The sequence below is a fragment of the Cricetulus griseus genome, chromosome 9 (genome assembly GCF_003668045.3).
Source record: "Cricetulus griseus strain 17A/GY chromosome 9, alternate assembly CriGri-PICRH-1.0, whole genome shotgun sequence".
Lineage (NCBI taxonomy): Eukaryota > Metazoa > Chordata > Mammalia > Rodentia > Cricetidae > Cricetulus > Cricetulus griseus.
In genome coordinates this window covers 7,542,663-7,568,296 of record NC_048602.1, presented here as the reverse complement: position 1 = coordinate 7,568,296, position 25,634 = coordinate 7,542,663, and the positions used below count along the sequence as shown (strand labels likewise).

Below are 25,634 nucleotides of genomic sequence, written 5' to 3'. Positions count from 1 at the left end.
ACACAGACACACACAGACACACACACAGACACACACACACACACACACACACACACACACACACAGACACACACACACACAGACACACAGACACACACACACACACACAGACACACACACACACACACACAGACACACACACACACACACACACACACACACACACACACACACACACACACACACACACAGACACACTTTTCAAACAGTTTCTCTTTATTGAAAGACCTGAACATGAAGGCAAGCTGGGGCAGCAGAAAGAAAAGGTGGGAACCTTTCTCAGACTCTACCGATGTCTAGAGTATCAGGGAAGGAGGAAAAGGTACTCCAGAATCATCACCCCGGCTTGCTCCAGATTCAGGGTTCCATGCCGGGCCAAGCAAGGCCAGAGGGTAGACTGCCCGCCCCACGCCTGCACTGCACACCTGGGCTTCAGGCCTCCAGGAGCTTCCCCAGGAAGCGGAGGTTCAGGATCTTGATCTGCTGGTCTTCCAGGTCCATCCGGATGATGCCGTCCTCACCATCAATACTCAGCAGGACCCCAGTGGCCTCCCGGTCCTCACCCAGAATCACTTTCACCTGCAGGCAACAGGGAGTGTCAGACCCAGCAGCAGCTGCCATGCCCGCCTGTGGACTCCCAAAGGCCCCACCCTACCTTGTTGTTCTTGGTGGGGGTGATGGGCTCCAAGTGCTCACTGGAAATGCTGACCACCTTCTCACTGTCTTTCAGGTACACGGAGCACATGCCTCCCTGTAGAGGGAGAAGAGCCTGCTCGGCCTGTCCTGCTCTCAGTACAATCTGGAGCCTACCTTCCAGGCACCACAAACTGTCAGGGTGAGCAGTTAAGGCAACTGAGGGACCCACTAAAATGCAGCTAAATCAGGTCAAAAGGGAGCCAGGTTTGTAGCACATACCTTAATCCCAGTACTTGGAGACAGGACAGAAGCAAGAGGATGTCTCTGGATTCCAGGCCAGCCTGGTCTGTATCTTTTTTTGTTTGTTTATTTTTGTCTGCTCCTCCCCACCCCCCAGACTGGGTTCCTCTGTGTAGATCTGCCTGCCTCTGCCTCTGAGTGCTAGGTTTAAAGATGTGTGCCACCAATGGCTACATAGTGAGACCTTGTCTCAAAAAACAAAACAAGGCAAACAAAAACACAAAAGTAGATCAAAAGAGAAGAAAACTTAAACTGGCAGCCCAAGCCTTTAATCCCTGCACTCAGAAGACAGAGGTAGGCAGATCTCTGAGTTCCAGGCCAGCCAGAGTGAGTTTCAGGAAAGCCAGGGCTACACAGAGAAACACAGAAAGAAAAAGAGATAACTTCTCACACATTTGACTCCTCATGTCCAAACCAGTCTCATCTCTTCACCTGCTGTTCCTTTGGAACCCTGGTCACCACAGGATCAGCCCTGACTCTAACCAAGCTCACCTGATCATGGTCACCACCCTCCTGCTCTGTCAGTCACCTGCCTTCCCCATTGCCCTGCCAGAGCACCCTGTCCTTCTTGACACCAGTGTCACCAGCCCAATCCATCCGTGCTACTGCAACATAGATCGTGTCCCCCGCCCTCCTGATGAGCCCTCCATGGCTCCTCAGTGCCCTCTGGACACTATTAGCTGCCCAGCCGCTCTTCCAGCCTCACTGCTCACCTCCCTCACCCTGGGTTTGTCTTTTGCTGCTGTTGTTTTCTAGGCTGGCACAATGAGCACACTCCAGCTGTCCTTCCGCCTATGCACATTTCTGCTTGGCTGACTTTTGTTATAGTTTGTTTGAGACAGGTTCTCTGAGTAGCCCTGGCTGTCCTGGCACTCGCTCTGTAGAACAGGCTGGCCTCAAACTCAGAGATCCTCCTGCCTCTGCCTCCCGAGTGCTGGGATTAATTAAATAAAGGCCTGTGCCCCCACTCCCAGCTCTTGATTTACTCATATCCCCCCCTTCAGGTCTCAGCGTCAATGTCTCCTCCAGAAAGTCCTCCCCGATTCCCCAAAGTTGGGTATAGCGCCTCCTCAGTTTTCCCTACTCCCCAAGCCTTTTGGGCTTCTCATGCCAACTCTGACCACTCTGGGGACATATCTCTCTACCCCAACACAAGGTGCACTGGTTCTGGTGTTTGATCAGTCCTGTCAGAACACCTACAGAGGGTTAACAAGGTGCAAAGCCTTCCTACAGAAGAATACAAGTGCTTCCCCCTCGAAAGTTCCGAAGGCTGAAGGACTAGCCAGACAAGACTGGATGGAAGGGGTGGGGGGTGGGGAAGCATGTGTACAGGGTGGGAATTTCTGCAAGTTCCCTCTAGAAGCTTGAGCCTAGGGGTGTGGATGCCTTGTCCAGGGGCCACTCAGCACACTACTAAGTTCATCTTTCCAAAGCTGTGACACAAAGTCACCATGCTCAAGTGTACCAGGTGCCTAGGCCTGAGCTGTGAGCACATGAGGCAGAACTACCTGAAGTCACAGCCCCCTCAGCCTTCCATATCTGTCTGTACAACTATAAACAAGTTGGGGATATAACTCAGTGGGATACAGCCCACTAGCCTAGCATGTATGAGGCCTAGGGTTCCATCCATAGTGCACCACAGACAAAAATAAGTAACTAGAGTTGGGGGGCCTCGCCCACCCGCTAGGACCCACTTACCGTGACACTGCGGATGACGCCTGTCTGCCCCACTACTTGTGTGTCCAGATAGGTGTCTCGCACCTTCACCTGGATATCAGTGGTTACCCAGTCACTGGAGCTCTGCTCAATGCCTGAGCCTGGCGTGTGTGGGTTGTAGCCTCCAGGAGAAGGAGCTCCAGGGGTCATTGGACTGTAGCCAACAGGGCTGGGGCTGGGACTGGCCTGAACAGAGAGAGGAATAGTGTCTGGAACAGTCACTGGGCCTGGCCATCCCAACTGAGGCCCACCGAAGTCCACAGCCTTCTATGACATGGCATACCTGATAGGCCATGGGTGAAGGTGTAGGGTGGTAGCTGGCCGGGGAATGGGTGTTCTGGTAGCCTGCTGGGCTTGGTGCCACTTGGTGGTAACTTTGGGGACTGGGACTGGGCTGGTAGGACCCCTGTGGAGAGGGGGCAGCGTAGGGAGAGAACTGGTCCGTGTTGTACCTGTAGACAGAAGAGAGGAGTGTTAGCACTGACAGAAGAGGTCAGGAGGTAGGGCGGCGGGCAGCTGTGTGCAGGGCTTTTCGGGCTCAGCCCTGGTGGACTCACATGGCTGGTGTCCCTGGTGTCTGCGGGTTGTACTGTGGATTGACCTGGGGGGATGATGGGTCTGGGTAGCCGGGTGTTTGGGGATTCGGGGTTCCCCCATATGCCTGTGGGGATGGGGTGGGCTCGTCGTCAAAGGCATACTCGTATTCCTCCTCAGCCCTGGTGGGACAGAAGTCTGTTGAGAATGACGGGTGGCAACAAATCTGACGATGCTTGAAGAACAGCACTACACACTGGAGCCGCAACTGAGGCAACTTCCTTCTGATAGAAGCCCCAGACAGAGGCTTTCCTGACACTACAGCAACACCACAGCTGAGTCGATGGCGCAGAGGGACAAGGTTGCCAGCTCAACATCACACACCCGGCAATGTCTCCAAGCACAGAGTAACTGCATGTTGAGGCTGGTGATGCAGACAGGACACTGTATTCCTAGCCTGGAGCAGTCACCACAATATTCAAACACAACCACTCACAACCTGGCCAACACAGCACATCTTAAAAATGGCCCTCACCTGGAAGGCGTGTTCGGGTTGTTGGGGTCCCAGGCCCCACTCTGAGCAGGAGTGCGGCTACCATCATGCAGGGGCGTCTGCGAACCATAATGTGGAGTGCGGCTACCTGGATAAAGTAAAGAAGCATGCTCTTTCTTCTCTCCTGCCTGCCGAGCCTCTGCTTCATCCTAGTATCGTGGACACACTTACCATCCTGCAAAGGTGTCTGGGAACCATACATGGGTGTTCGGGAGCCAGAGCCATACATGGGTGTCTGAGAGCCATACATGGGTGTCCGTCCATAGGTGGAGGTCATGCCACCTGGACGCTGGGAGTCCCTGTGGACACAGAACAGTGGGGTGGGTGGGATGCTTACCAGCATGCCCGTGTCCATCCTTCCTAGGCCCAGCCATCAACCCCACACTGGTCTTTCCTGAGCCCAGACATACACCGTGGTGAGCCGCTGGCGGTCTACAGAAATGGTCTGGCAGGTAGAGTGCAGTTCCACTCGGGCTGTGGACTCCGTGGCATCCTTCACCACACCAATGTAGCCTATAAGGAGTTGGGCAATCAGGTGGGTGGGACTCTCCAGCACAGCCCCTGGCTCCCCACACCCCATGGCTCACCTTTGTAGGGTCCCTGGGAGATACGCACAGTCTGGCCTATGAGCTCATTATCTCTTCGCCCTCGACCTCTGCTCATGCCACCACCTGGGCTACCAAAGCCACCATGCTGGCCTGTAGGGTAGAAGGATGTTGTGGGGCCCCAGGAATTATGCATTTCCCTCTTACACTGTACCCACAGCCAGGACACCCTTAAAACTTCTCTCTACCAGCGTCAGCTGCCCCAAGAGGGTCAGGGCCCTCCTCCACCCACTACCTAACCTTGGGGTCCTCCCTGACTCCACTCCGGCCACAAGGCTCTCAGGTTGAACACTCGTGGCTCCCACATTCTAATCTCTCAACTCTGACCCCATCTCACCTTCACCACTGGGGTGCATGGGACTGCTGATCCGAGGGCTCATAGGAGTGAAGCCACCAACAGTTAAATTGGTCACATCCCGGGGCTGGGAGAGGGATAACAAGTGAACAGCCAGGCAGGAGAGAGAGGTGAAAGGCCTGCAGTGCCCTCCCTACAATGACTGGGCTAGATCCTGCTTGCAGCAGCCCAGCAACCATCCCTCCCTTTTCCACGACAAAGCCTCCATCTCCTAGGTGAGGAGATGCCACCCCTCTACCTCTGTAGGCCTCTCCATCAAGAGGCCTGGGGCTCCCCCTCTTAAGAGATGCACCTTAATCAAAATGTCAGAAATTTAAGTCCCTAGCGATACAAAAATACAAATCACAGGTAAGCATCATCTTGTCTGCAGACACTGGGATCTCCTGTTAGCCCGGGTTTCCTTATTTTTTACTTTTATTTTGAGACAAGGCCTTGCGTAGCTCATGCTGGCCTTGCATTCACCATGTAGCCGAGAATGACCTTAGGCTAAGCTGCCTCCTGCTCACCTCCCAAGTGCTGGCACTACCAGTGTGTGCTAGCACACCTTGCTTCAGATTTCCTTTCCCAGACCTGGTTCTGCACAACTTTCCTGTCTCAGAGCCTGGGCAATGGCAGTCCCCGAGTTACATGGTGGCTCTGCATTCCTTCACCCTCATCTCCTCTCTATCAATCAGCAGTCCCCTCGTCACTGTACACTGTGCCATCATCAGCAAAGGAAGCCGTGACAGGGAAAGCCTGCCGCCACCACCTCCCTTTCACCTGGAGCCTGCAGTCTTGGCTCCTGGAGGGTGGAGACTTTATCTCCTTTGCAGTAACCCAGGGTGTCTAGTATCCAATATGCCACCCACAAAAGTGAATGACAAATGACAGGAAAGCACCTCAAAATCCCAAAGAAACCTTTTTTACCTTCCCCAAGGACTTGGAAGTAATATCTACTCCTAGTCCCAAGCAGCCTGGCCTTCTGCTCTCACCTTTGAGCCCCCAGCCAACACCAAGTGCCGTGCCTTGCAAACAAACATCCCGCCATTCTCTACCAGCTTCTTGCAATGCAGGAAGGCAAAGCTCCGATACAGATGGCGGATCTCACCTTCGCGGCCCTGGCAGAAGGGGTGGGTGGTGGTTCATATGCTGGGCAAGGAGACCCCACCACAATGCTCTCAGACTCAGCCCCAGAGCAGCTGACACTTACTGAGTGGGGGCCATCGATGACCTTGACAATGTCCTTCACATGGATGTTGTTCTGATCTGAGTCTAGGGCCACAGCGAAGCGGTTGTCCTTTTTCTGAGTCACGGCCTGGTGCCTGACGGTCACCACCTTCCCATGCATGTTCAGTACCTTTGAGGGGGGAGGGGGGAAGCAGAGGATGACATGGGATGAGGTGGTTTGAGGGGAGCTATCTCCTCCTTGGGGGAGGAGATCCTGAGCCCCTGAGCCCTATGTAGCACCCTGACTGCATGACTGTGAAGCAAAGTCAGAGCACCAACCACCAGGCACTAGGGCAGCCACAGATATTCTACATCATTCCAAAAAGTCCTTTGGAGGGTTGGGATGCAGCTCAGTTCAGAGTGCTGGCTCAGCATGCATGTCTGGTTCCCAGCACCACATCAACTGGGCATAGTGGCAAATGTCTATAATGTCAGCACTCAGTGTGGCGGCAGGAGGGTGGGGAGCTCACGATCATCCTCGGCCACAGGGAGACAAAAGGCTCTCAAGGGAGGAGACTACCTTCCTGACTGAGCATCAGGGGCATGAGAGGAGGAGTCCACTGATTACCCACCCCTGCTAACCCTTTCACACGTCCCTCTGAGAGGAATACAATCACAACTCCTACCTTACAGTGGCCCCGAGAGGACAAGTCATAGAGTATATGACAGGGTCACAGAGTATAGAGGCATCAGAGCTGACACAGACTCAGGGTTCTAGGTACTATTACGCTAACACACACGTGGGGTGGAGAGGGAGGGAGGGAAGAGGTGTGGCCAACTATAGCATGACATCTTTGCAGAAAAAGCTCCAAATACTGGGGCATATATTCAACTTCTCAGCCAGTAGGGCAGATCTCCACCTAACTAGGTGTGAAACTTGAGGCAGACGGGAGAAATGACAGCCACTTGCCAGCATTACACAGACAGACTTCAGGGAGCCTTACCAGGCCTATAACCCAGCACAATTTGTGAACTTGGTCACCTCCTGGGATGTGGGACTCTTGGTATAGGAGCATAAAGACACACCTGGAAGGTTTCTCGCTCTAGCCGCACGATGACACCCACAGTGCGGGGATCCAGCTGCACCAGCTCACCCCACTCATGCTGGCCCCCGACATCCACACCTGAGGCTGTCTCTGAGCAGAGCTGCAGGTCCCGGGGAAGCACCTTCAACTGTGGAGAGACAGCAGAAAGGGTGAGGCAGGTCCCGGGGAGTTACCCACCAGAGTTCTCTCTGCATGCTCTTCCAGGCACTTACCTCATGCATGGTGAGATCCGAGAAGAGAATGACAAAGTTCTCCTCGACCCGCACAATGAGACCCGTGTCACCCTCGAATCGGCCAGCAATCACTTTCACATGGTCCCCCATCTTGAAGTACTTCCGAAGTTCCTGGGCTGGGAACTCCAGCATGTCCTGGAAGATTTGGCCATGGAGACAATGAGTATGTAAGGGAAACCACAATCGCCTGCCCCACTCACTTTTAGCATCACCTCAGGCCTAACTGAGACCCTAGCAGACCCACTGCAGCTTCCCCACCGCCCACTACCCACCTGAGGCACGAGACACGTGCATGGCTCCTCCAGAGACAGCTGCCCCAGGTGGGCCTCTGAGCTAGACAAGCCTCCAGCACACAGAGGGCCAGCCCATGAACCATACACACATGCCTGAACCCATAGGCAGCTTGTCCTCAAATACACGGAACTCTCCTGGGCCAGTCTTTTAATGCCATTCCCTAGCCCAAAATACTATATACTGGCACCAATGACTCGGTATACAGGCAGGCATGTACCTCTATGACTAAAAGCAGGCACTGGCCAAGTTAACACTATAGTCAAACCCTAACCCAACAAGACTGAGATATGCTGATCCTCAGAAACAACCAAGGCAGACAGACTATGCCATTATGGCATGACAGACTGGAAGTCAGTCCTTCAACAACATAGGAGGAAATGTCCCATAAAGGGGACCTAGTGACTGCAAGCCAGTCAGCTACTAGAGAGGATGAGGCAGGAATACCACAAGTTCAAGGCTGGCTCGGATAATTTAGCAAGTCCCTGACTCAGAGAGTAAAAAGAAAGGGAGACTGAGAGATGGCTCAGAGGTTAAGAGCACTGGCTGCTCTTCCAGAGGACCTGGGTTCAATTCCCAGCAACCACATGGTGGCTCACAACCATCTATAATGAGATCTGGTGCCCTCTTCTGGTGTGCAGGCAGACATGCTGGCAGAACACTGTATACATAATAAACCAAATGTTAAAAAAACAAAACAGTGAGATGACTCAGCTTGGGTAAGGAAGCTTTTTGCCAAGACTGACAACCTAAGCTCTATCTCTGCCCTCCCCCCGCCACCACCACACACACACAGAGAAAAACAGAGAGACATTAAATACAATTTTTGTAAACTAGAAAGAGTCTGGACATGGTGGCAAATGCCTTTAATCTTAGCACTTAGGAGACCAAAGCAAGTGGATTTCTGTGAATTAAGGGCCATCCTGGTCTATATAGTGAGTCCCAGTTCAGCCAGAGCTACATAACAAGACCCCACTTAAAAAAGAGAGAGAGAGAGAGACAGAGAGCAGAGGAGATCAGCAAGATGATTCAGCGGTAAGGGAGCGTAAGCCAAGTCTGCTAGCCTGAGTTCAATCCTGAGTAAAGACCAGTGAAGGAACAGACTCTGACTTCCATTTATGTGTGGTATATGCACACACAAAATAAGGAAATGTAAAAAAAAAAAAAAAAAAAAAAAAAAGGACCAGGCAGTGACGCCAAACTCTTTAATCTCAGCACTCAGGAAGCAGAGGCAGAGGCAGAGGCAGGAGGATATCTGTGAATTCAAGGCCAGTCTGGTCTACAGAGTGAGCTCCAGAACAGCCAGGACTACACAGTGAAAGCCTGTCTTGAAAACCAAACAAGCAAAAGCCATAAAGAATATGGCTCGGTGGTAGAAGCCATCAGTGAGGGTTTGGGGTGAGGCTAAGGAGTAGGGGCATTTATCTGGTATGTGCAGAGACCTGGGTTCTGAGTGCCACACACACACCAAAGAAGAAGGGGGTGGGGGCATCCCTTGGATGCATCTTCCTCTACTCTAAAGTCACACAGAGGTGGACATCACTATCGGGCTGCCCTTCCTCATAAGCAGGACAGCCCAGACCACAGCATGTACTCACAAAGTCCCCTACAGACAGGCGAGATCAGGCCGGAGAAACAACCAGACAGAAAATAGGTCTAAATCCTCTCAGTAGAACATCAGCACAAGTAGACACCAAACAGTCCAGGGACAGAAACCACTGCCTGGGCCTACACACAGCCTGCCAGGCATGACCAGACAGTGTCACCTTCAGGTCCTCGTGCTTCGGCATAATGGTGATTTTGTTGCCATCCACGCTGAGGACCTTGCCTTGCAAGTTGATGAGCTCCCCTTCGCACACCTCCACATTGTCCCCAGGCTGGAAATTATGCTCCCGTTCCTTCCCTGAGGGAACAGTGCAGGGTTGACTGGGCAGCCACCTCCAGGGCCACCCTCCTCCTCAGCCAGGCGCAAGGCCAGGACCAGATACCTGTGCCTTCAGTCACCACCTCCAGGTCGATGCCCTCAGGCTGATCTTCAAACTTTTCCAGTTCTGACAGGGTGGGCTTCACACCCTCTGTAATCTGAGACCCAGGGTAAAGGGAAGAGGTAGAGAGGGTCAGGGTTACCATCAGTGAGAACCACTGCCGACCACTGGCGACCACGGCTCCAGAAGCTGCACCACCCATGAGCATACACTCTGGGCCTTACCACAGCAGACATGGCGAAGCTCTTGAACAAGAAGCCCTTCCGGCTGTAGCGGTTCCCCTCAAAGATGAGGAAGTCACCATCAGAGGCAACATCACCTCCCAAGGACCTGAGATTTGGGGGAGGACAGAAATGGTAAGGTAGGGTGTGTGTGTGTGTGAGTGTGTGTGTGTGTGTGTGTTGTGTGTGTGTGTGTGTGTGTGTGTGTGTACCTGGTAAGGTAGGGTGTGTGTGTGTGTGTGTGTGTGTCTGTGTGTCTGTGTTTCTTTTCCTGAATGGAAAAAGGGTTCAGGACCCTCTAATACACAACTTTGGTGTCTTAAATGACTTTTCATACCCCACAGGGCAGCTAAATGAAGGGACTCCCTGCCTTAGTGATCACCAGACAGGGGAGAAGATGCCCTTTAGCACCTGCTGCTGTCCCAATTCTCACTGGACAGTGAGTCCTGAGCACACAGCAGGTTCTCAGAAACACCGATGAATAAGCACTGTTCTTCAAGGGCAGGGGCAATGGTCCCTGCATGTTCACAGCTGTGCTAGTGCCCCAAGCCCTGTGACATCAGACACAGGGCCTCATTCTCTAGCAGAGGGAAGGTGGACTCAAGATTGCTGAGAGCAAGGCTGATGATTATAGATGGGAGCCAATCCTGTGCTGTAGCTCCAAGCCAGACATGTCAGGGTCCCTCACCCTGCAAACAGGGTTCAAACACTTAGCTTAGGCCCCTAGTATAGATAGATGGTGGCCACTACAGCCATCTTTGCCACATGGTGAGTCTGGGCAAAGGGAGCAGTGTGCTCTGATGGGCACCAGGGGCCCTCTGCTGAAGCATGTGGACAATGTGCCCGATACCCTTAGGTTCTACCCCAGAACCAAACCAAAAATCTGCCTGACTGCCTCACACACAGTGGGTTCCAGAGCAGGTCTAGAAAAACCTGTGTCCTCCATCTCTTTTGCCTGTTGCCAGGAACCCCAGCCAGTCCTAAACACACACACACACACACACACACACACACACACACACACACACACACACACACACACACACACACACACACACACACACAGAGTGAGAGAGAGAGAGAGAGAGAGACTGACTCACACTCACAGAGTCAATGACTATTAACTCTGGGAGACTGGCTTAGTTAGTTCATCATCATTAGTAACATTCGACAGACTGAGATGTGGTTTTCAGTGGTGGAGCACTTACTTAGCACGTATGGGACCGGCCATTCAATCCTCAGGACCAAAGAAAGAGAAGGAAAGGCAATGTGCAGCAGAGGAAACCGAAGTCCCAAGACAGAAAAGAAAGTGCCTGTCCGAGGCTAGACTGCCCAGCTAAGTGTGCACACAAAGCACCTGAGGGGGGACTGTCCCTAAAGAGGCCAGCACACAGTACCACACAACCAACAGCCAAGCCTGGTCCCTAGGCATGCTCACCTGATCTTCTCAGCATCAAAGAGCCTCTGTGGAGGCCGCTTGAACTTCTTCCTTTTGGCAAACCAGTCTTTCTGTGGAGAACAAAACCCCCATGGGAGAGGTGAGGGAGGAGGGCTGGCCACCAGCAAGGATACAGCTCTCCCCCAGCAGGCACCACAGCGTGCAGTACCAAGCTCATCCGGGCTTTGATGCGGTCATAGTCGATGCGTGGGATCATCTTGAGGGAGATGGTGTTCTGGCTGGGCTCCACGTAGTCCACCTATCGGGAAGCAGCAGGTCAACGGGGCTCAGACGGACTGCAATGGCCCTAGCAATCTGAAGGAAGGTGCTAGAGCAGCCAGAGAAGGACGTGGATGACTCCCGGAAGCCTCTCTGTCCTGCCCAACACTTGTTAGCACTGGAAACGGACATACCCCACCCACCTGCCTTCCCCACTTGGACGTCTGAAAGGTCCCACAAATACAAGACCACAGCCTAACGGCTGTTTTCTTTGAACTGCCCTTTCCCATAACCTCCCACTCTTCTCTGCTCAGAGTAAATTTTCTTATCTTCTAAAGACGGGGTCTCACACAGTCTAAGATGGCTTTAAACTTGCTGAATAGCTATGGATGACCGTGGCTTTTGACTCCCCTCCACCACCTGAATCCTGGGATTATAGACACGAACCATCATGCCTGGTTTCATGCAAGGCTGAACACTGAAGCCAGAGCCTCCCACGTGCTAGGCAAGCACTCCACCAACTGAGCTGCATTCCCAGCCCTTCTTTTCCACTCCACCCACCAAACCCAGTGCAGGGGATCAAACCCACAGCCTCAGACCAGCAAGACAGTCAATTCAGTTTAGAAGCCCTGACAGTCATTTGTAGGAGCCCATAAAAATGGCTTCACTTCATCTTGGCTTAAGGTCAGAGAGTTCAAAACTATCCATATTCTAACAAGGTTAAAGTCATAAGCCCTAAAAGGTCTGAGGCCTGGCTACCATAGGATGTTTGTTGGCAGGCATGGATGTCTTATCTAAATAACTAGAGACTTGGTCTGAGGTGTGGTTACTCTTAACCCTCAAGTCCAGAAAATGACAGATTTAGTCTAAGGAATGGTTACCAAACATTTGGAGAATTAAGGAAGAAAGTCTGTCTCTTCCTTATATCTTGATAAAGAAGTCCTTTGCCATTTTCCCCTTTTTGGTTGGGGTATTTAAGAATGTGGAAGAATAAATTGGCATGTTCAGTAGTCACTGGATAGCCCTCCTGACTCTATCCCGTGTCTCTATCTTTTCCTTAGTGTCTTTACCTGCCATTTCTCAATCCACACTCCCCTTCTCAGGCACGAACCAAGTAAGTTGGCTGGCTCCGACTGTAGCCCCACAAAGACAGGCTACAACAGATGGCACCCAATGTACGGCTACTACAGATAGCTACTACAGCCATTCTCAATTCCTTCATTCTTACACACTCACAAATGCCCTCAGCTGTGAATTTTAGGATCCCAACCTTCCCTGCTGGGGGAAGCAGTAGAGCATTTGCCTGAATCTACCAGTGGGGTGTAGCTCAGTTGAAGAACATTTGCCAAGAATGTGTAAGGCCCTATGTTCACTTGCCATTGCATAAGAAAATTAAAAATTGAACCACATTCCATAGAATCATCCCATCTCTCTCCAGTGACATGAAAGACTTACAAGCCTTTAATCCCAGCACTCCAGAGGCAGGGGTAGGCAGATCTCTGTGAGTTTGAGGCCAGCCTGGTCTATGTAGTAAGTTCCAGGCCAGTCAAGGTTACATAGTAAGGCCCTGTCTCAACAAAATAAAACAAAAATAAAACCAAACAAACAAAAAAAGGACCTGCAATGGACCACGAGGCCTGTTACCTCCAAACTCAGCTCTGTATCACTCCCTACTCTAGACATTTTGATTTTCTTTCTCTTGTGTGTGGGGGTAAGAGTGGGCGTCTACAAGTCTCTCTGGCATGTTGTGCCTGGTTTCTTCAGAGGCCAAACTGCGTCAGATCCCCAGGGTTGGAGTTACAGAAGGTTTGAACCACCACGTGGTACTGGGAATCAAACCCACTAGAAGCAAAACCGACTTTACTCAACTTGCCTTTGAATGTCCTAGCACCAGCCATCCACCTCCTGTGTGCTCAGAGCTCAACCCTCACTTTGCTTCCCGGCCCTGAGGAAAGGAAGCTCTGCTCTTGGCTCTTGGAAAGGGAGGAGGGCAGTTTACAGGAGCCTGGCCCACTCAGCTGCTCCGTCACCTCCTACCTGAGCGATGTCATCTTTGTAGATGCCTCGCTTGAGGCGGACCCAGGACTTGGGCTTCAGGTTGGCCACCTCCTTCACCACCTTGAGTACATCAGTCATCTCCTTGATAGGCACCATCTGCTGGTTCCAGTAGCCAAGCCGCAGGTTGCCCACCCCCTCAATGGCCTGCTTCACATGGGTCTGCTTGTAGGCCTCCACGTAGATGTAGCCCTTCACATGCTCTGGGGCAACCACTGACTTAATCTGCAGGGGCTGGAGACAAAGAAGGGAGAGGGAGAATGAGGAAACAGCCAGCAAACGGTCAGGACTGCTAGGCCCTGGCTCCTCAGGTGAGTCTGCAGAAGCAAACCCACACACCAGCAAAGACACTGGGATGGCCACAGCAGCCACAGTGAACGCTTTAAAAACAAGACTCCTTTTGTTCAAGGCTGGCCTCAAATTCTTGTTCCTCCTGCCTCCACCTCCTTGATGCTTAGACTATAGGAACACACAAGCATGGAAGGGACTGATTATGTTATAGTAATTACACTGCAAAGCACAGTGTAACCATGAAAAAAACGGTGTAGTTCAGTCATCAAGTAGGAGTGGACAGCAGCCGCTAGGAGTGTTAGTTTTCTTTTCTTTCTTTCTTGTTTTGGTTTTTTCAGACAAGGTTTCTCCTCTGTATAGCCCTGCTGTCCTGGAAATCACTCTGTAGACCAGGCTGGCCTCAAACTCACAGAGATCTTCCTGCCTTTGCCTCCTGAGTGCTGGGATTGAGGGCTTGGGCTACTAGGATTATTAGTTTTCATGACACACTCTGGAATTACAGCACGATGATGATAGTGAATATAAACATGCCAGGCTTTATGCACACCTACAACTCCAGCAGACTGAAGCCGAAGGATTACTATATGAATTCAAAGCCAGTCTGAACAAAAAAAAAGGAAGACTTTTTGCTTTTTTCCAGACTGGGTTTCTCCAGCTCCAGGAGATCTGATGCTTCTCAGACTTCCTCAGACACATAACACAGGTGCATATGTACACACATAGGTAAGCTTATTTTTTGTTTTAGTTTAGTTTAATATTTTTGAAATAGGGTTTCTTTGTGTAACAGTCCTGGATGTCCTGGAACTCACTCTGTAAACCAGGCTGGCTTCAAACTCACAGAGATCCGCCTGTCCCTGCCTCCTGAGTGCAAGAACAATATGCATATTGTAACCACTGAGCCATCTCTCTAGCCCTTGCAAAAAGCTTTAATTTACACACACAGCACTAGAGAAATGGTTCACTCAGTAAGAGCATTTGCTTCACAAGCATGAGGGCCTGAATTTGGATCCCTAGCATACATGTAAAAAGTCTGGGTGTAAGGAGATATGGAATAAGACAGGAAGATCTCTGGGGCTTGCCAGCCAACTAACCTAGCAAAAAAACAAAACAAAAACTCCAGGTTCAGGGAGACCTTGTCTCTCCAGCTAAAAACAAACACCACCAACAAAAACAAAGTCCCAGGAAGGAGGAGCATCCCTAAATCCAGGCAGCAGTTTTATTCCCTTGTTCTAGTTCATCTGCTCGCTCGCTCACTCGCTCACTCGCTCACTGCTATGCTTGCCCAAGGGCACCTAGTGCCTATATATGTCTTTCCACCTGGCTCAGTCCAGTTCCTCAACCACAATCTGCCCACTACCCAACTTACTGTGTCTGTGAACTGGTAAGCGATGAATTTGCGCATCAAGGAAATTGCTGTGGCTCGTTCCTCCCCAATCTGGAAAGAGAGATGGATTTGGAGACCTGAAGAGGAAGAGAGCAGGACACAAGAAAACTGGCAGGAAAAAGAGTCGGGCAAGTGGAGGGCAGGAAGATGTAGAGGAGAGACATAGACTGCAAGAACAAGACACTAAGGGAGAAGAAAGGGAAAAAGCGGGGTGACAGAGAGAGACAGACAAGGAAAGGAGCACAGAGAGGCAGCTACAGAGAAGGACACAGAGACTAGCTGTCCAAGAAGATCCAGAGAAGACAAATGGTCCTCCCCTACCACAGCCCAAGGCCAGAACACTCACCTTACACTTGACCGTCCACAGGTTGGGGTCCCTACAGAGCACAGGATTAGCAGGACAAAGTTACCAAAACTGTCTCCTCAGTAATACACAATCCACACCATTTGCCCTGCTTCAGCCCAGGGCCCAGCTCTCATCAATTACACACAGGGGGTCTTACTTCCCCCACCCTCCTGCATGTCTGCACCCCACCTTCGGCCTTCTACCCTTCTCCCACTCTCTTACTTGACTCCGGGGAGCAGCTGCTGCTGGGTGATGTCGTCCGAGAGCTCATCAGACCCTCCATACACCCTAGAGAGAGCAGGGTTGAGAAAGAAGGGGATGGTGCTCCACCAGACCCCCCATACACCCTAGAGAGGACAGTGTTGGGAAAGAAGGGGATGGTGCTCTAACAGATCACACCTGCTTACCACCCAGGACCGCCCGCGCCTGCCCACCAGGCACTTACGTCTCTCCCACAGATGACTTAGCGTATTTCTTCATATAATACTCGCCCAGCTCTTCTTCTCTCTGGTCCCTTGGGTACGAGGGGGGGAAAACAGACATGGAGAAAAGTGGAGGACCGGAGGGCAGGCTGACCTGCCCCACGTCTGTCCAAGGAAGCTGGGTTCCACCCAGGTCTCCTCACTTGCTTACCTCCAGAGATTTTGCAGGCGGCGAGCCCCAGAACGGTCTTCATCCAGAACAACGTTATCAATATTGGAGGCTGGAAACAGAGGTGCAGGGAGCGTCAGGCTAGAAATGGGCTTGGGGATTTTGGGGCCAGAACTGGCCCTGGGGCAGGAGATACCGGGCTGAGTAACCCCCACCCTCTTCCCCCACCCTCTGTCCTCCTCAACTCCCTGCTTCTCAGCATATGTGCTCAGGGATAGGTCCAGTTGCTGGGGGGAGGGGACATTCATCAGTTCTTCATCTCACAGTCACCCTGCGCTCCCCTGCTTCAGACTCCTGCCTGCACTACATCTAGACCTATGGGCACAGGAATGTCTAAGCTCCCTAGGTCGGACACCCAAGACTGCCTAGCCCTGCACCCAGGTGAGTCACAGCCCCAGGGCCACAAAGGAGATGGGAGGAGAGCCACAGACCACACTTGCCCAGTTCTTACCTTCAATCTCTTCTACTTGGAGGAAGAGGAGAAGGTGGTGGTGGTGGTGGTGGTGGTGGTGGTGGTGGTATGCAGGGTAGACAAAGTATGAGCCAAATTATAGCAGCAAAATCAACCAATGGGGTGGGGCAAAGGGAGGGACACAGGAAGGTCAAAAACCAAAAGTAAAGGCCAGGCATCAGGTGGGTGAGGAGAAGCCGAAATGTATGAGGCGCACAGAACGGAAACTAACAGGGAAGGGGGCACTGGCCCAGCAAGTGGGGGGTATTGTGGGACCGAGCCCACCCACCCTACACCCCACAAAAGGGATACCCAGAATACTCTCTCTGTACCACCACCCACCCAACAGTCCCCGCCCCCCACTCATGGGCCTAAAAGGAAAAGGATTGGGGGAGCCGTCTCTCTGGCAAGGACAGAAAGAAGCAAGGTGAAGAGAGTGAGAGTTGGGGTGGTTGCAGGGCATGGGGTATGGGGAAGGGCTTAGAAGACACCCTCCCAGGCACAGCCACACCCCACGTGATCTCGCAGGCAGGTCCCACACACACCTTTCTCCAGGATGTCTTCAGCTCCATCTTCCCACTGGTCCTCGTCCTCATACTCATCGTCTACATCTGAAATGGGAAAGCCAGGTGGTCAGCAGGGATGAAAGGTGACCTCAGAACAGCAGCTCCGCTAGCAAGAATTCTTTATACAAGGTCATGCCACAGACTGGTACAGTGGAGGCGGTGTCATGTGGACCCACCTATCTCTAAAGGCCATCTCCTCCTCCACTCTACCCCAACCACACATATCCCTTCTAAACAAATACAACCAGAGCTGGCATGGTGGCACACCCTGTAACCACAGCATTCTGAGTCAGGCCCCATAGTACAGGCCAGGCACCCCGACTACATGAGAGGCTAAGCAGAAAACTGCAAGTTCAAGGTCAACTTAGGCTACACTGTCAGTTCAAGGCCAGCCTGAGCAACTTAGCAAGACTCTGTCTCAGAATAAAAATAAAGAGGGCTGAGAATATGGCTCAGAGGCTGTAACACTTGCCTAGAATCCACCAGTGAGGTTCTGGGGATGTGGCTCTGGAAGAGTCAACCCCACTACCTCATATGCATGTATATACACATACACAACACTGGAGCCACACACAGTCTCATGTCTCGTGTACTTCAAGCTTGCTCAATGCTTCCAGGCCCTATGACATACCAGCCTCATCCAAAATGAAGCCCCCATGGCGTGGTTTCTTTGGGGGCCGGTCATCGTCTTCCTCCTCTTCCTCCTCATCGTATTCCTCCTCTTCCTCCTCCTCCTCCTCCTCCTCAGGCTCCTCATCCTTTTCACTGCCTGCTGCACTCCGCCGTCCATCTTGACCCTGTAGGGTCAAGCAGAGTTGGGGCACCAGCGTTCTACTCTCCACAAATCCAGAAACCTTGATGTCTCACTCACACACACACCTCTCTCTCTCTCCCTCTCTCTCCCTCTCTCTCCCTCTCTCTCTCTCTCTCTCTCTCTCTCAGACACACACACACACACACACACACACACACACACAGAGAGAGAGAGAGAGAGAGAGAGAGAGAGAGAGAGAGAGAGAGAGAAAGAGAGCTCACAGTCCCTACCTGGCCAGGCCTTAGGTTACTGTCCTAACTCAAGTGACAGCACAGCCATGTCCCAGACACCCAACCAGCCCCTGGGAGCCAATCCCTTCACTGGATCCCTTGCTCTGAGGGTCATTAAGCGGCTGTACCTTGTGATTGGTCATCAGCCCCACTCTGTGCTTCCTGAAGAGTCCCTCCCTCTGGATCTGTTTGAGGTAGTGAATACTTACCCATCGATGGTCTCTGGTGCTTCCCTTGCACTTCCTCTACCACTAACCCAAGGTCAAATGCTACCTCTGGTAAGGCAGACTGCCTTGGAACTCACTGTGGCCTGGGCTAGTCTTGAACTTGTGGCAGTGTTCCTGTTTGTTTCCCAGCAGTGGGTTACAGGTGTAACCAGCACACCTGGCTTCCACTCACCTCTTAAAGGCAGCTTTAGATGGAGTTAGCGCTCTGTCAGGGCCATGATTCTCCTTCCTCCCACACCTCTGTCAGTGGGCCATTTACCCTTCATTACCACAGCTCCCTCCCTTATCTGCTGCTGATGCCCACATGCCGCTACCTCTCCACTTTCTCCACATACAGAGTCCGTGCCACGTGCAGCAGTCTCTGGGTCACCTCCCTAGATACCCTCTGGGTACACCAGACCAACAGTCTCTGTCCTGTGTCCACTGTGACCACAGTGCTGTCCCCAGAGCCATGCTGGCTCCAGCTCTCCCTTTCTGCCTGTGACTGTCACTGCTCCAGGCCCTTCCACTCAATGCGTCCCAAGCCTAGACCAGCACATTGCCCTCCAGCACTGGACCCTGGCCTTGCTCTCCTCTGAACACCCCCTGGTTTCTTCCTTCCCTTCCCTTCCCTTCCCTCCCTCCCTCCTTCCTTCTCCCTGAGACAGCATTTCTCTGTGTAGCTCTGGCTGTCCTGGAACTTAACTCTGTGGACTGGGCTGTCCTGAAATTGACAGCTCCGCCTGCCTCTCTGAGTGCTGAGATAAAGGTGCATGCCACCACCATCCAGCTCACTCCCTGGTTTTTTGTTTTTGTTTTTTTTCCCCCGGTTTTTTCAAACAGAGTTTCTCTGTGGCTTTGGAGGCTGTCCTGGAACTAGCTCTTGTAGACCAGGCTGGTCTGGAACTCAAAGAGATCCTCCTGCCTCTGCCTCCTGAGTGCTGGGATTAAAGGCGTACGCCACCAACGCCCAGCTCACCCCCTGGTTTTTAATCCCTGTTCTGTAGATGGATTTTTCTCTGGGCCATCAGCTCACAAATAACTTCACAGAGACTTATTATTAATTATGAAAGCTTGGTCTTATCTTAAACTTACTCCACTAGCTCTCGTAACTTAAATTAGCCTATTTATATTAACTTTTCTTTCCCCTTCTGTATGTCCCACTTGTTCCGTGTTTCTCTCAGGCCTAGATTCACCTCCTCTTCCTTTCTCTCCCTGGGAATCCTGCCCCTCCTGCCCAGCTATTGGCCATTCAGCTTTTTATTACACCAATCAGCAAATACACCTTCACACAGTGTACAGCTATCCCTCAACACTATTCCTGTACCAGCCACAAACAGATCCGCACATACTCTGCTGCCCAAGCATCAACGTTAACTCACCACCTCCAGGTTTCCTCCATGTCCACACTGCTATAACCCATTTGCCCAGCATCTTTGTATATTTCTGTTTTCATTTTAAATCTGCTGATTATTTTGTGTGAGTAAACGTCATATATTTGCAGGGGCCCTCAAGTATAAGATGCACTGAAGCAAGAGTTACAGGCAGCTGTGAGCCACCTGACCTGGGTGCTGAGAACCAAACCCAGAACCTCTGGATTAACAAGTGCTCTTAACCACCAAGCCCATCTCCCCCATCCTGTTTTTCTTTAAATTCACTTAATTATTTCTAAATAGCTTAAGAGACAACAATTAAAAATATATACATGTTAGCCGCCGGGCGTTGGTGGCAAATGCCTTTAATCCCAGCACTCGGGAGGCAGAGGCAGGTGGATCTCTGTGAGTTCCAGGCCAGCCTGATCTACAAGAGCCAGTTCCAGGACAGCCTCCAAAGTTACAGAGAAACCCTGTCTTGAAAAAAACAAACAAAAAATATATATACAAATACACACATATACATGTATACATTTACACACATGTATGTGTGTGTGTGTGTGTGTGTGTGTGTGTATCCATCCATCCATCCATCCATCCATCCATCCAACCATCCATCTGTATCAAGGCTGGGCTTGGCGGTGCATGCATTTAATCCCTGCTCTTAGGAGGCAGAAGCAAGTGGACACTGTGAGTTCAAGGCCAACCTGGTCTACATAGTAAATTCCAGGCCAGCCAGGGCTTTACAGTGAGACTCTGTAGGATACTGCTGCAGTCTACAGGTTGAGCCTTCCCCTGTAACACCCATGCTCCACAATCTCAAAGAGAGATGGTCAAGACACCAAAGCACCAAAATGCCACTCCGTGTTAATCAGGCACAGAGCTGCAAAACTGCAAAGGAAGTGAAGCATGCCCTATAGCAACAGTGTGGCCTAGGTCTTACCCTACAGTAGCAGTGGGGCCTAGGTCTTATCCTATATCAGCAGTGTGGCCTAGATCTTACCCTACAGCTGTAGTGTGGCCTAGATCTTATCCTCATTCTGCCTGAAAGCACCTCTAGTCACCTGGCCCTGAACCATGTTAAGTGTTGGGAAAACAGCAACTAACCCTGAACCTGAACCTAGGCTGCGGTGGGGCACCCTTGATGGCTGAGTGTTCAGTGACAAAAGACATCTACATCAACCCCACAAGGCCCAGGGAGCACCAAGAAAGAGAAGGTAGAAATAATGTAAGAGCCAGAGGATGAGAGGAGTGTTGGGAAATGCTGTGCTTTGGATATGATGCAGCCACTACATTTGTGAACTCACAACAGTGTAGAAAACTGCACAAGATCAGGCCAGTTAACAATTCCAGCATATTCAGGTGTTGGTGGCACACACCTTTAATCCCAGCAGGCAGAGGCAGGTGGACCTATGTGAGTTCAAGATCAGCCTGGTTCCAGACAGCCAGGGCTTCACAGAGTAACCCTACCTCACCACCCCCCCACCCCCCCAAAAAAAAATTCCAGCATAAATGGTGGAGTCATGGCATTAGCTGAGGAGTTACTGTCAATTAATGGTGGCTGGGGGGTAGAGGGGCAAGAGTCAATTTTCTTGACACTGCTAGAAGGTTGTCTATGCTCATGAAGGCAGCAGTAATTGGATTCAGTGGATTTAAAAAAGAAAGAACACAAAGTTGGGGGGCATACTGGCAGGGCAGTGGGGGAGACACAGGGGGTTTGGGAGTGGATATAATCAAGAGCAAGTATTATGGCCAGGTATGGCAGAGCATGCCTTAAAAAAGCCCAACACTGGGGAGGCAGATGCGGAGCTTTGAGTTCCAGGCCAGTTAGGGTTACAAAATGCAACTCTGTTTCAACAAAGTATGTTTAAAAGATACAATATATATAGGTGTGAAACTGTCAGAGAATAAAGAAACATTTTAAATACAAAAGTAACTAATACACATCATCTCTGAATCAATATGCACATTTAACATTGCTCTGGGCTGAAGCCATGGCTCAGCAGTTAAGGGCATATGCTGTTCTTCTAAAGTTCCAAGGTTCAATTCCCAACACTCATATACTGGGCAGCTCACAACCATGTAAGTCTAATGCCAGGGAATCAGAGCCCTCTTTTGTTGTTAAGGGCACACTGCCCAACACATTAGCAGGATACAGACAGACAGACAGACAGACACACACACACATTTACTTAAAAAAGAAATCTTTTAAGCTTTTAAGCTGGGTTTGGTAGGATATACCTTTAATCTCAGCACATTAGAGGCAAAGAGGCAGGTGGATCTCTGAATAGTTGAGGCCAGCCTAGTCTCCAGAGTGAGTTCCAGGACAGCCATAACTACAAGGTGAGACTCAGTTTCAATAAATAATAAATAAATAAATAAATAAATAAATAAATAAATAAATGTTTAAAGCTCAATCTAGGTGTAGCGGCACATGCTTTCAATCCCAGCATTCAGGAGGCAGAGGCAAGCGGATCTCTGGGTTCCAGGCCAGCATGATCTACAGAGTGAGTATCAGGGGGGAAAAAAAAATCTTCAAAACTAAAAAAAAAAAAAAAAAGTTGCTCCATTCCACTTTAATTACATGCTCAATTATAAATTTTTTTATTTAATTGTTGTTATTATTTTGCCTACTAATAAGGGTGATCAAAGACATAAAAAGCATACACATTCATAATGAACCCTAAGTCTGATAATTTGTTTCCCTACCATGACTCCTCAGCAGGATCAGCAGTAAGCACACACTGCTCTTTCCAGGGCCTTCCTCCCAAACAGTTCCTCTAGGCACAACTTGGTACAAAGTGAGTATTTTGGAAGTTTCTGTTTGGATTTGGGGCTGACTGGCTGGAACCCAGGGCAGTGACAATGCTAAGCATAGGCTCTTCACTGAGAGCCAGCCCCTGCACCACACTCTGCCGTCTCAGTGTGACATCACCGTGCCAGTGCTCTTTGTGAAGAGCTGTTCTAGGGTGTGGGCTTGGTAGGTGGATGGAACCCTGGGAGTATAGCCAGCACAAAGTGGACTAAGTGGGTTATTAAATTAAAACAAAGAAAAAGAAAAGCAGGAAGTTGGAGGGGATGACAAGGTATAGGGTGGACCTGGAAGGAGCTAGGGGCAGAGAGTAAGTATGATCAAACTACACTGCATAAAATTCTCCAAGAAGTAAGAAAATTAATATATAATTAGGTTTTTTGAGACAAGTTTTCTCTGTGTAACAGTCCTGGCTGTCCTGCAACCTACTTTGTAGACCAAGCTGGTCTCGAACTCACCGATTAAAGGTCTAAGCCAGCATCGCCTGGCTTACAGCTCACATTTTAAAAAGTGAAGCTTTACAGGCCTGTTTCAGGCCACCTTGCCACTGTGTCCCTGGATGGTTCCCAGAGAAGCCTTCTTTCCTCTTCTAGAGCCTTCTTCCCTGAGGCAAGGGCTCTGGTGTTCCCTGGGGGCTAGACCAGCCTTTGGTTTGTGTTCTGCTGTTTTTGGAAACAATCTGAAATTGTAAGCATAAACTGGAACGGCCAATTCTTAGGAGGTCTCATAAACCATGACCATCTAGTGAAAGACTCAAAGACACCAAAGAACTCAGGAGCCTGGTGGGCAGCACTGCACTGCGGATAGCTCGCATTCTACCACACTCTGACCCTGCTCTCCACACCCCTGCAGTGACTGTGTGGACTGTGTATATACAAACACTCTCTGCCTGCAGACTTAGCTCAGGAGGGGAGGCTGTGAGCCACCATGCCCAGTCGGAGGGAGGGAGTCCTTGCTGAATGAATGAAGGGGCTAAGAATGGGAAGCCAGATGGTTTCCTCCCCAGCAAGCAAATACCTATCCTCAGAACACAGGACACATCTGGCCCAGTCTCCAGCAGCTGGGACAGGCCTCACACCTGCGTGGTGTAAACAGCCAGCCAGCAGGTGACTCAGGGATCTGACTAGGTGCCCAGTGAAAACCTCTGCAAGGACGGAACCAGGGACCCTGGTCTCATTACCACCAGATGTGACCTGAAGCCATGAGTCACTAAGAGCTTGGAACAAAGGCTAGTCCTGCCACCCCCACCTGCCCTACATCACCATGGCACCCTGATGCCTGCCTGGGAGCAGAGGACCACCCCCAAAGGCACACAGACTGGCAACTAAATACCTACACAAGACAAGCAGACCATGCAAGTGGATACATCAACAGAAACCCATAATCCTAAGCCTGATGCCCTCCAGGACACAGATCCATGACACCTTCCCTTTTCTAAACTCTGCCACTTTGAGATAAGCACAATGGTACATCCCAGTACTGGAGAAAACCCAAGTGTACACAGAGCAGGCAGGATGGAAATACTGCTTAACAGTAGGACATTTGCCTAGCATGCCCGAGGCCAGAGGTCAGTTCCCACTCCGGGAACAGAAGGGCACTTCTGGGCAGAGATGCTGTATTTCCCACTAAAGAAGGGAAGAATAACTTGTAGCTTCAAAGGGTTAGTGTCTGGCGGCTGAAGCCTGATGATGTTAAAGACACCAGGCTCCCAAGTTCGTCACAGATGTTTTATATGGTGCAGGATGAAATCTTTGAAAGCATAGACAACTCACTTAAGAAATTAATTTATACCAGTGGTGGTGGCTCACTCCTTTAATCCCACCAGCACTCCGGAGGCAGAAGCAGGTGGATCTCTGTGAGTTCAAGACCAGCCTGGTCTACAGAGCGAGTGCCAGGACAGCCTCCAAAGCCACAGAGAAACCCTGTCTCGAAAAACCAACCTCCCCCCCAAAAGCAAATATACCTCTGGGAGAACTGAACTGGGCATACCTAAAAGCAAACACACACACACACACACACACACACACACACACACACACACACACACAAAAAAAAAAAAAAAAAAAAAACACAAAAAAATACTAATGGCTGAGGCTGGACCTCCACATGACTGAGCCCTGGATCCAATCCTAGCCCCTCAAACAACAGTCATAAAATGAAACCAATGGGATATGTGATTTCTAAAGCACAATAATCAACAAGATGAAACCGATGGGATGCGTGATTTCTAAAGGACACTAATAAGCATTTAAAGAATAATAATAAACTGAAACCGATGGGATGCGTGATTTCTAAAGGACAATGATAAACAAGATGAAACCAATGGAATACTTGATCTCTAAAGGACAATAATACGCACTTAAAGAATAATAACAAAATGAAACCGATGGGATGCGTGATTTCTAAAGGACACTAATAAGCATTTAAAGAATAATAACAAAATGAAACCCATAGGATGCGTGACTTCTAAAGCACAATAATCAACAAGATGAAACCGATGGGATGCGTGACTTTTAAAGGACCCGGTCCCTCCGCTGCATCCGCGTCGCCCGCTCGCCCGCGGCTCCCACAACCCGGACCCCCCGAGCCGGGCGTCCCGCGCCCCGGCCCCGGCCCCCGCGGGGTCCCCCGCGCCCGGCGGCCCCCTGACCTCGGCCTCCTCGGCCTCGCTGCTGCGCTCGCTGTCCTCCTCCTCGGAGAAGTTGCTGTCCTCGCTGTCGGACATCTCCGGCGCGCGCCTGCGGAGGAGACGGCGGCCTCAGAGCCCGCCCGGGGCCGGAGCCCGGAGCCCGGAGCCCGGAGCCCGGAGCTCCACCCGGGGCCTCGGCCCCCCGCAGCCTCCGCCGGCCCGCGGCGCGCTTCCCGCAGCCTCGCTCGGGCGACGCGCGCTAACGCAGGCCCCGGCTCGGCCCCGGCCTTGCCTCCCTCCCGGCGCCGCAGCCCAGAGCCTCTCACCGATCGATTACCTCACACCTGAGGCTTCCGTCCGCGCCGGCTGCCGAGCCCACAACGCCCGGCCCGGCTGACGCGCTCGCTCTCCCGCGAGAGCTGACGCGCGCGCGAGCCGCGCCTAACGCGAGATTTCTCCCAGCCCGCCCTCCTGAGGAAGGAAGAAGG

General features: G+C 51.2%; 1 protein-coding gene across 2 annotated transcripts; it reads right to left on the bottom strand.

Annotated features, from left to right (window-relative positions):
• Positions 1-195: 195 nt before the first annotated feature.
• On the bottom strand, positions 196-25,634 carry Supt5h (SPT5 homolog, DSIF elongation factor subunit). Of its 2 annotated transcripts, none has more exons than XM_027430493.2 (30): positions 25,484-25,634; positions 25,168-25,255; positions 17,714-17,879; positions 17,062-17,127; positions 16,517-16,528; positions 16,048-16,117; positions 15,860-15,928; positions 15,637-15,702; positions 15,415-15,445; positions 15,051-15,119; positions 13,376-13,627; positions 11,289-11,378; positions 11,120-11,190; positions 9,685-9,790; positions 9,464-9,557; positions 9,242-9,378; positions 7,164-7,319; positions 6,932-7,078; positions 5,889-6,035; positions 5,671-5,796; positions 4,682-4,766; positions 4,327-4,437; positions 4,150-4,252; positions 3,911-4,038; positions 3,722-3,827; positions 3,210-3,368; positions 2,936-3,104; positions 2,635-2,838; positions 656-751; positions 196-579 (listed from the first exon to the last, which is right to left on the bottom strand). In XM_027430493.2, the coding sequence occupies exons 2-30, from the start codon at positions 25,240-25,242 to the stop codon at positions 433-435; spliced, it is 3,258 nt and encodes a 1,085-aa protein (XP_027286294.1). In that variant the 5' UTR covers positions 25,243-25,255; positions 25,484-25,634; the 3' UTR covers positions 196-432. The 2 variants fall into 2 exon arrangements, with proteins under 2 accessions (XP_027286294.1, XP_027286295.1); XM_027430494.2 differs by having other exon boundaries at positions 25,473-25,542.

Excerpts from the sequence above, each read along its gene's own strand:
- Supt5h (XM_027430493.2), bottom strand. The coding sequence starts at position 25,242 with ATGTCCGACAGCGAGGACAGCAACTTCTCCGAGGAGGAGGACAGCGAG. Across the intron at positions 13,628-15,050 it reads CTTACCAGTTCACAGACACA|CCCCTGCAGATTAAGTCAGT; the intron begins GTAAGTTGGGTA and ends CTTTGTCTCCAG. Across the intron at positions 3,105-3,209 it reads ACACCAGGGACACCAGCCAT|GTACAACACGGACCAGTTCT; the intron begins GTGAGTCCACCA and ends TTCTGTCTACAG.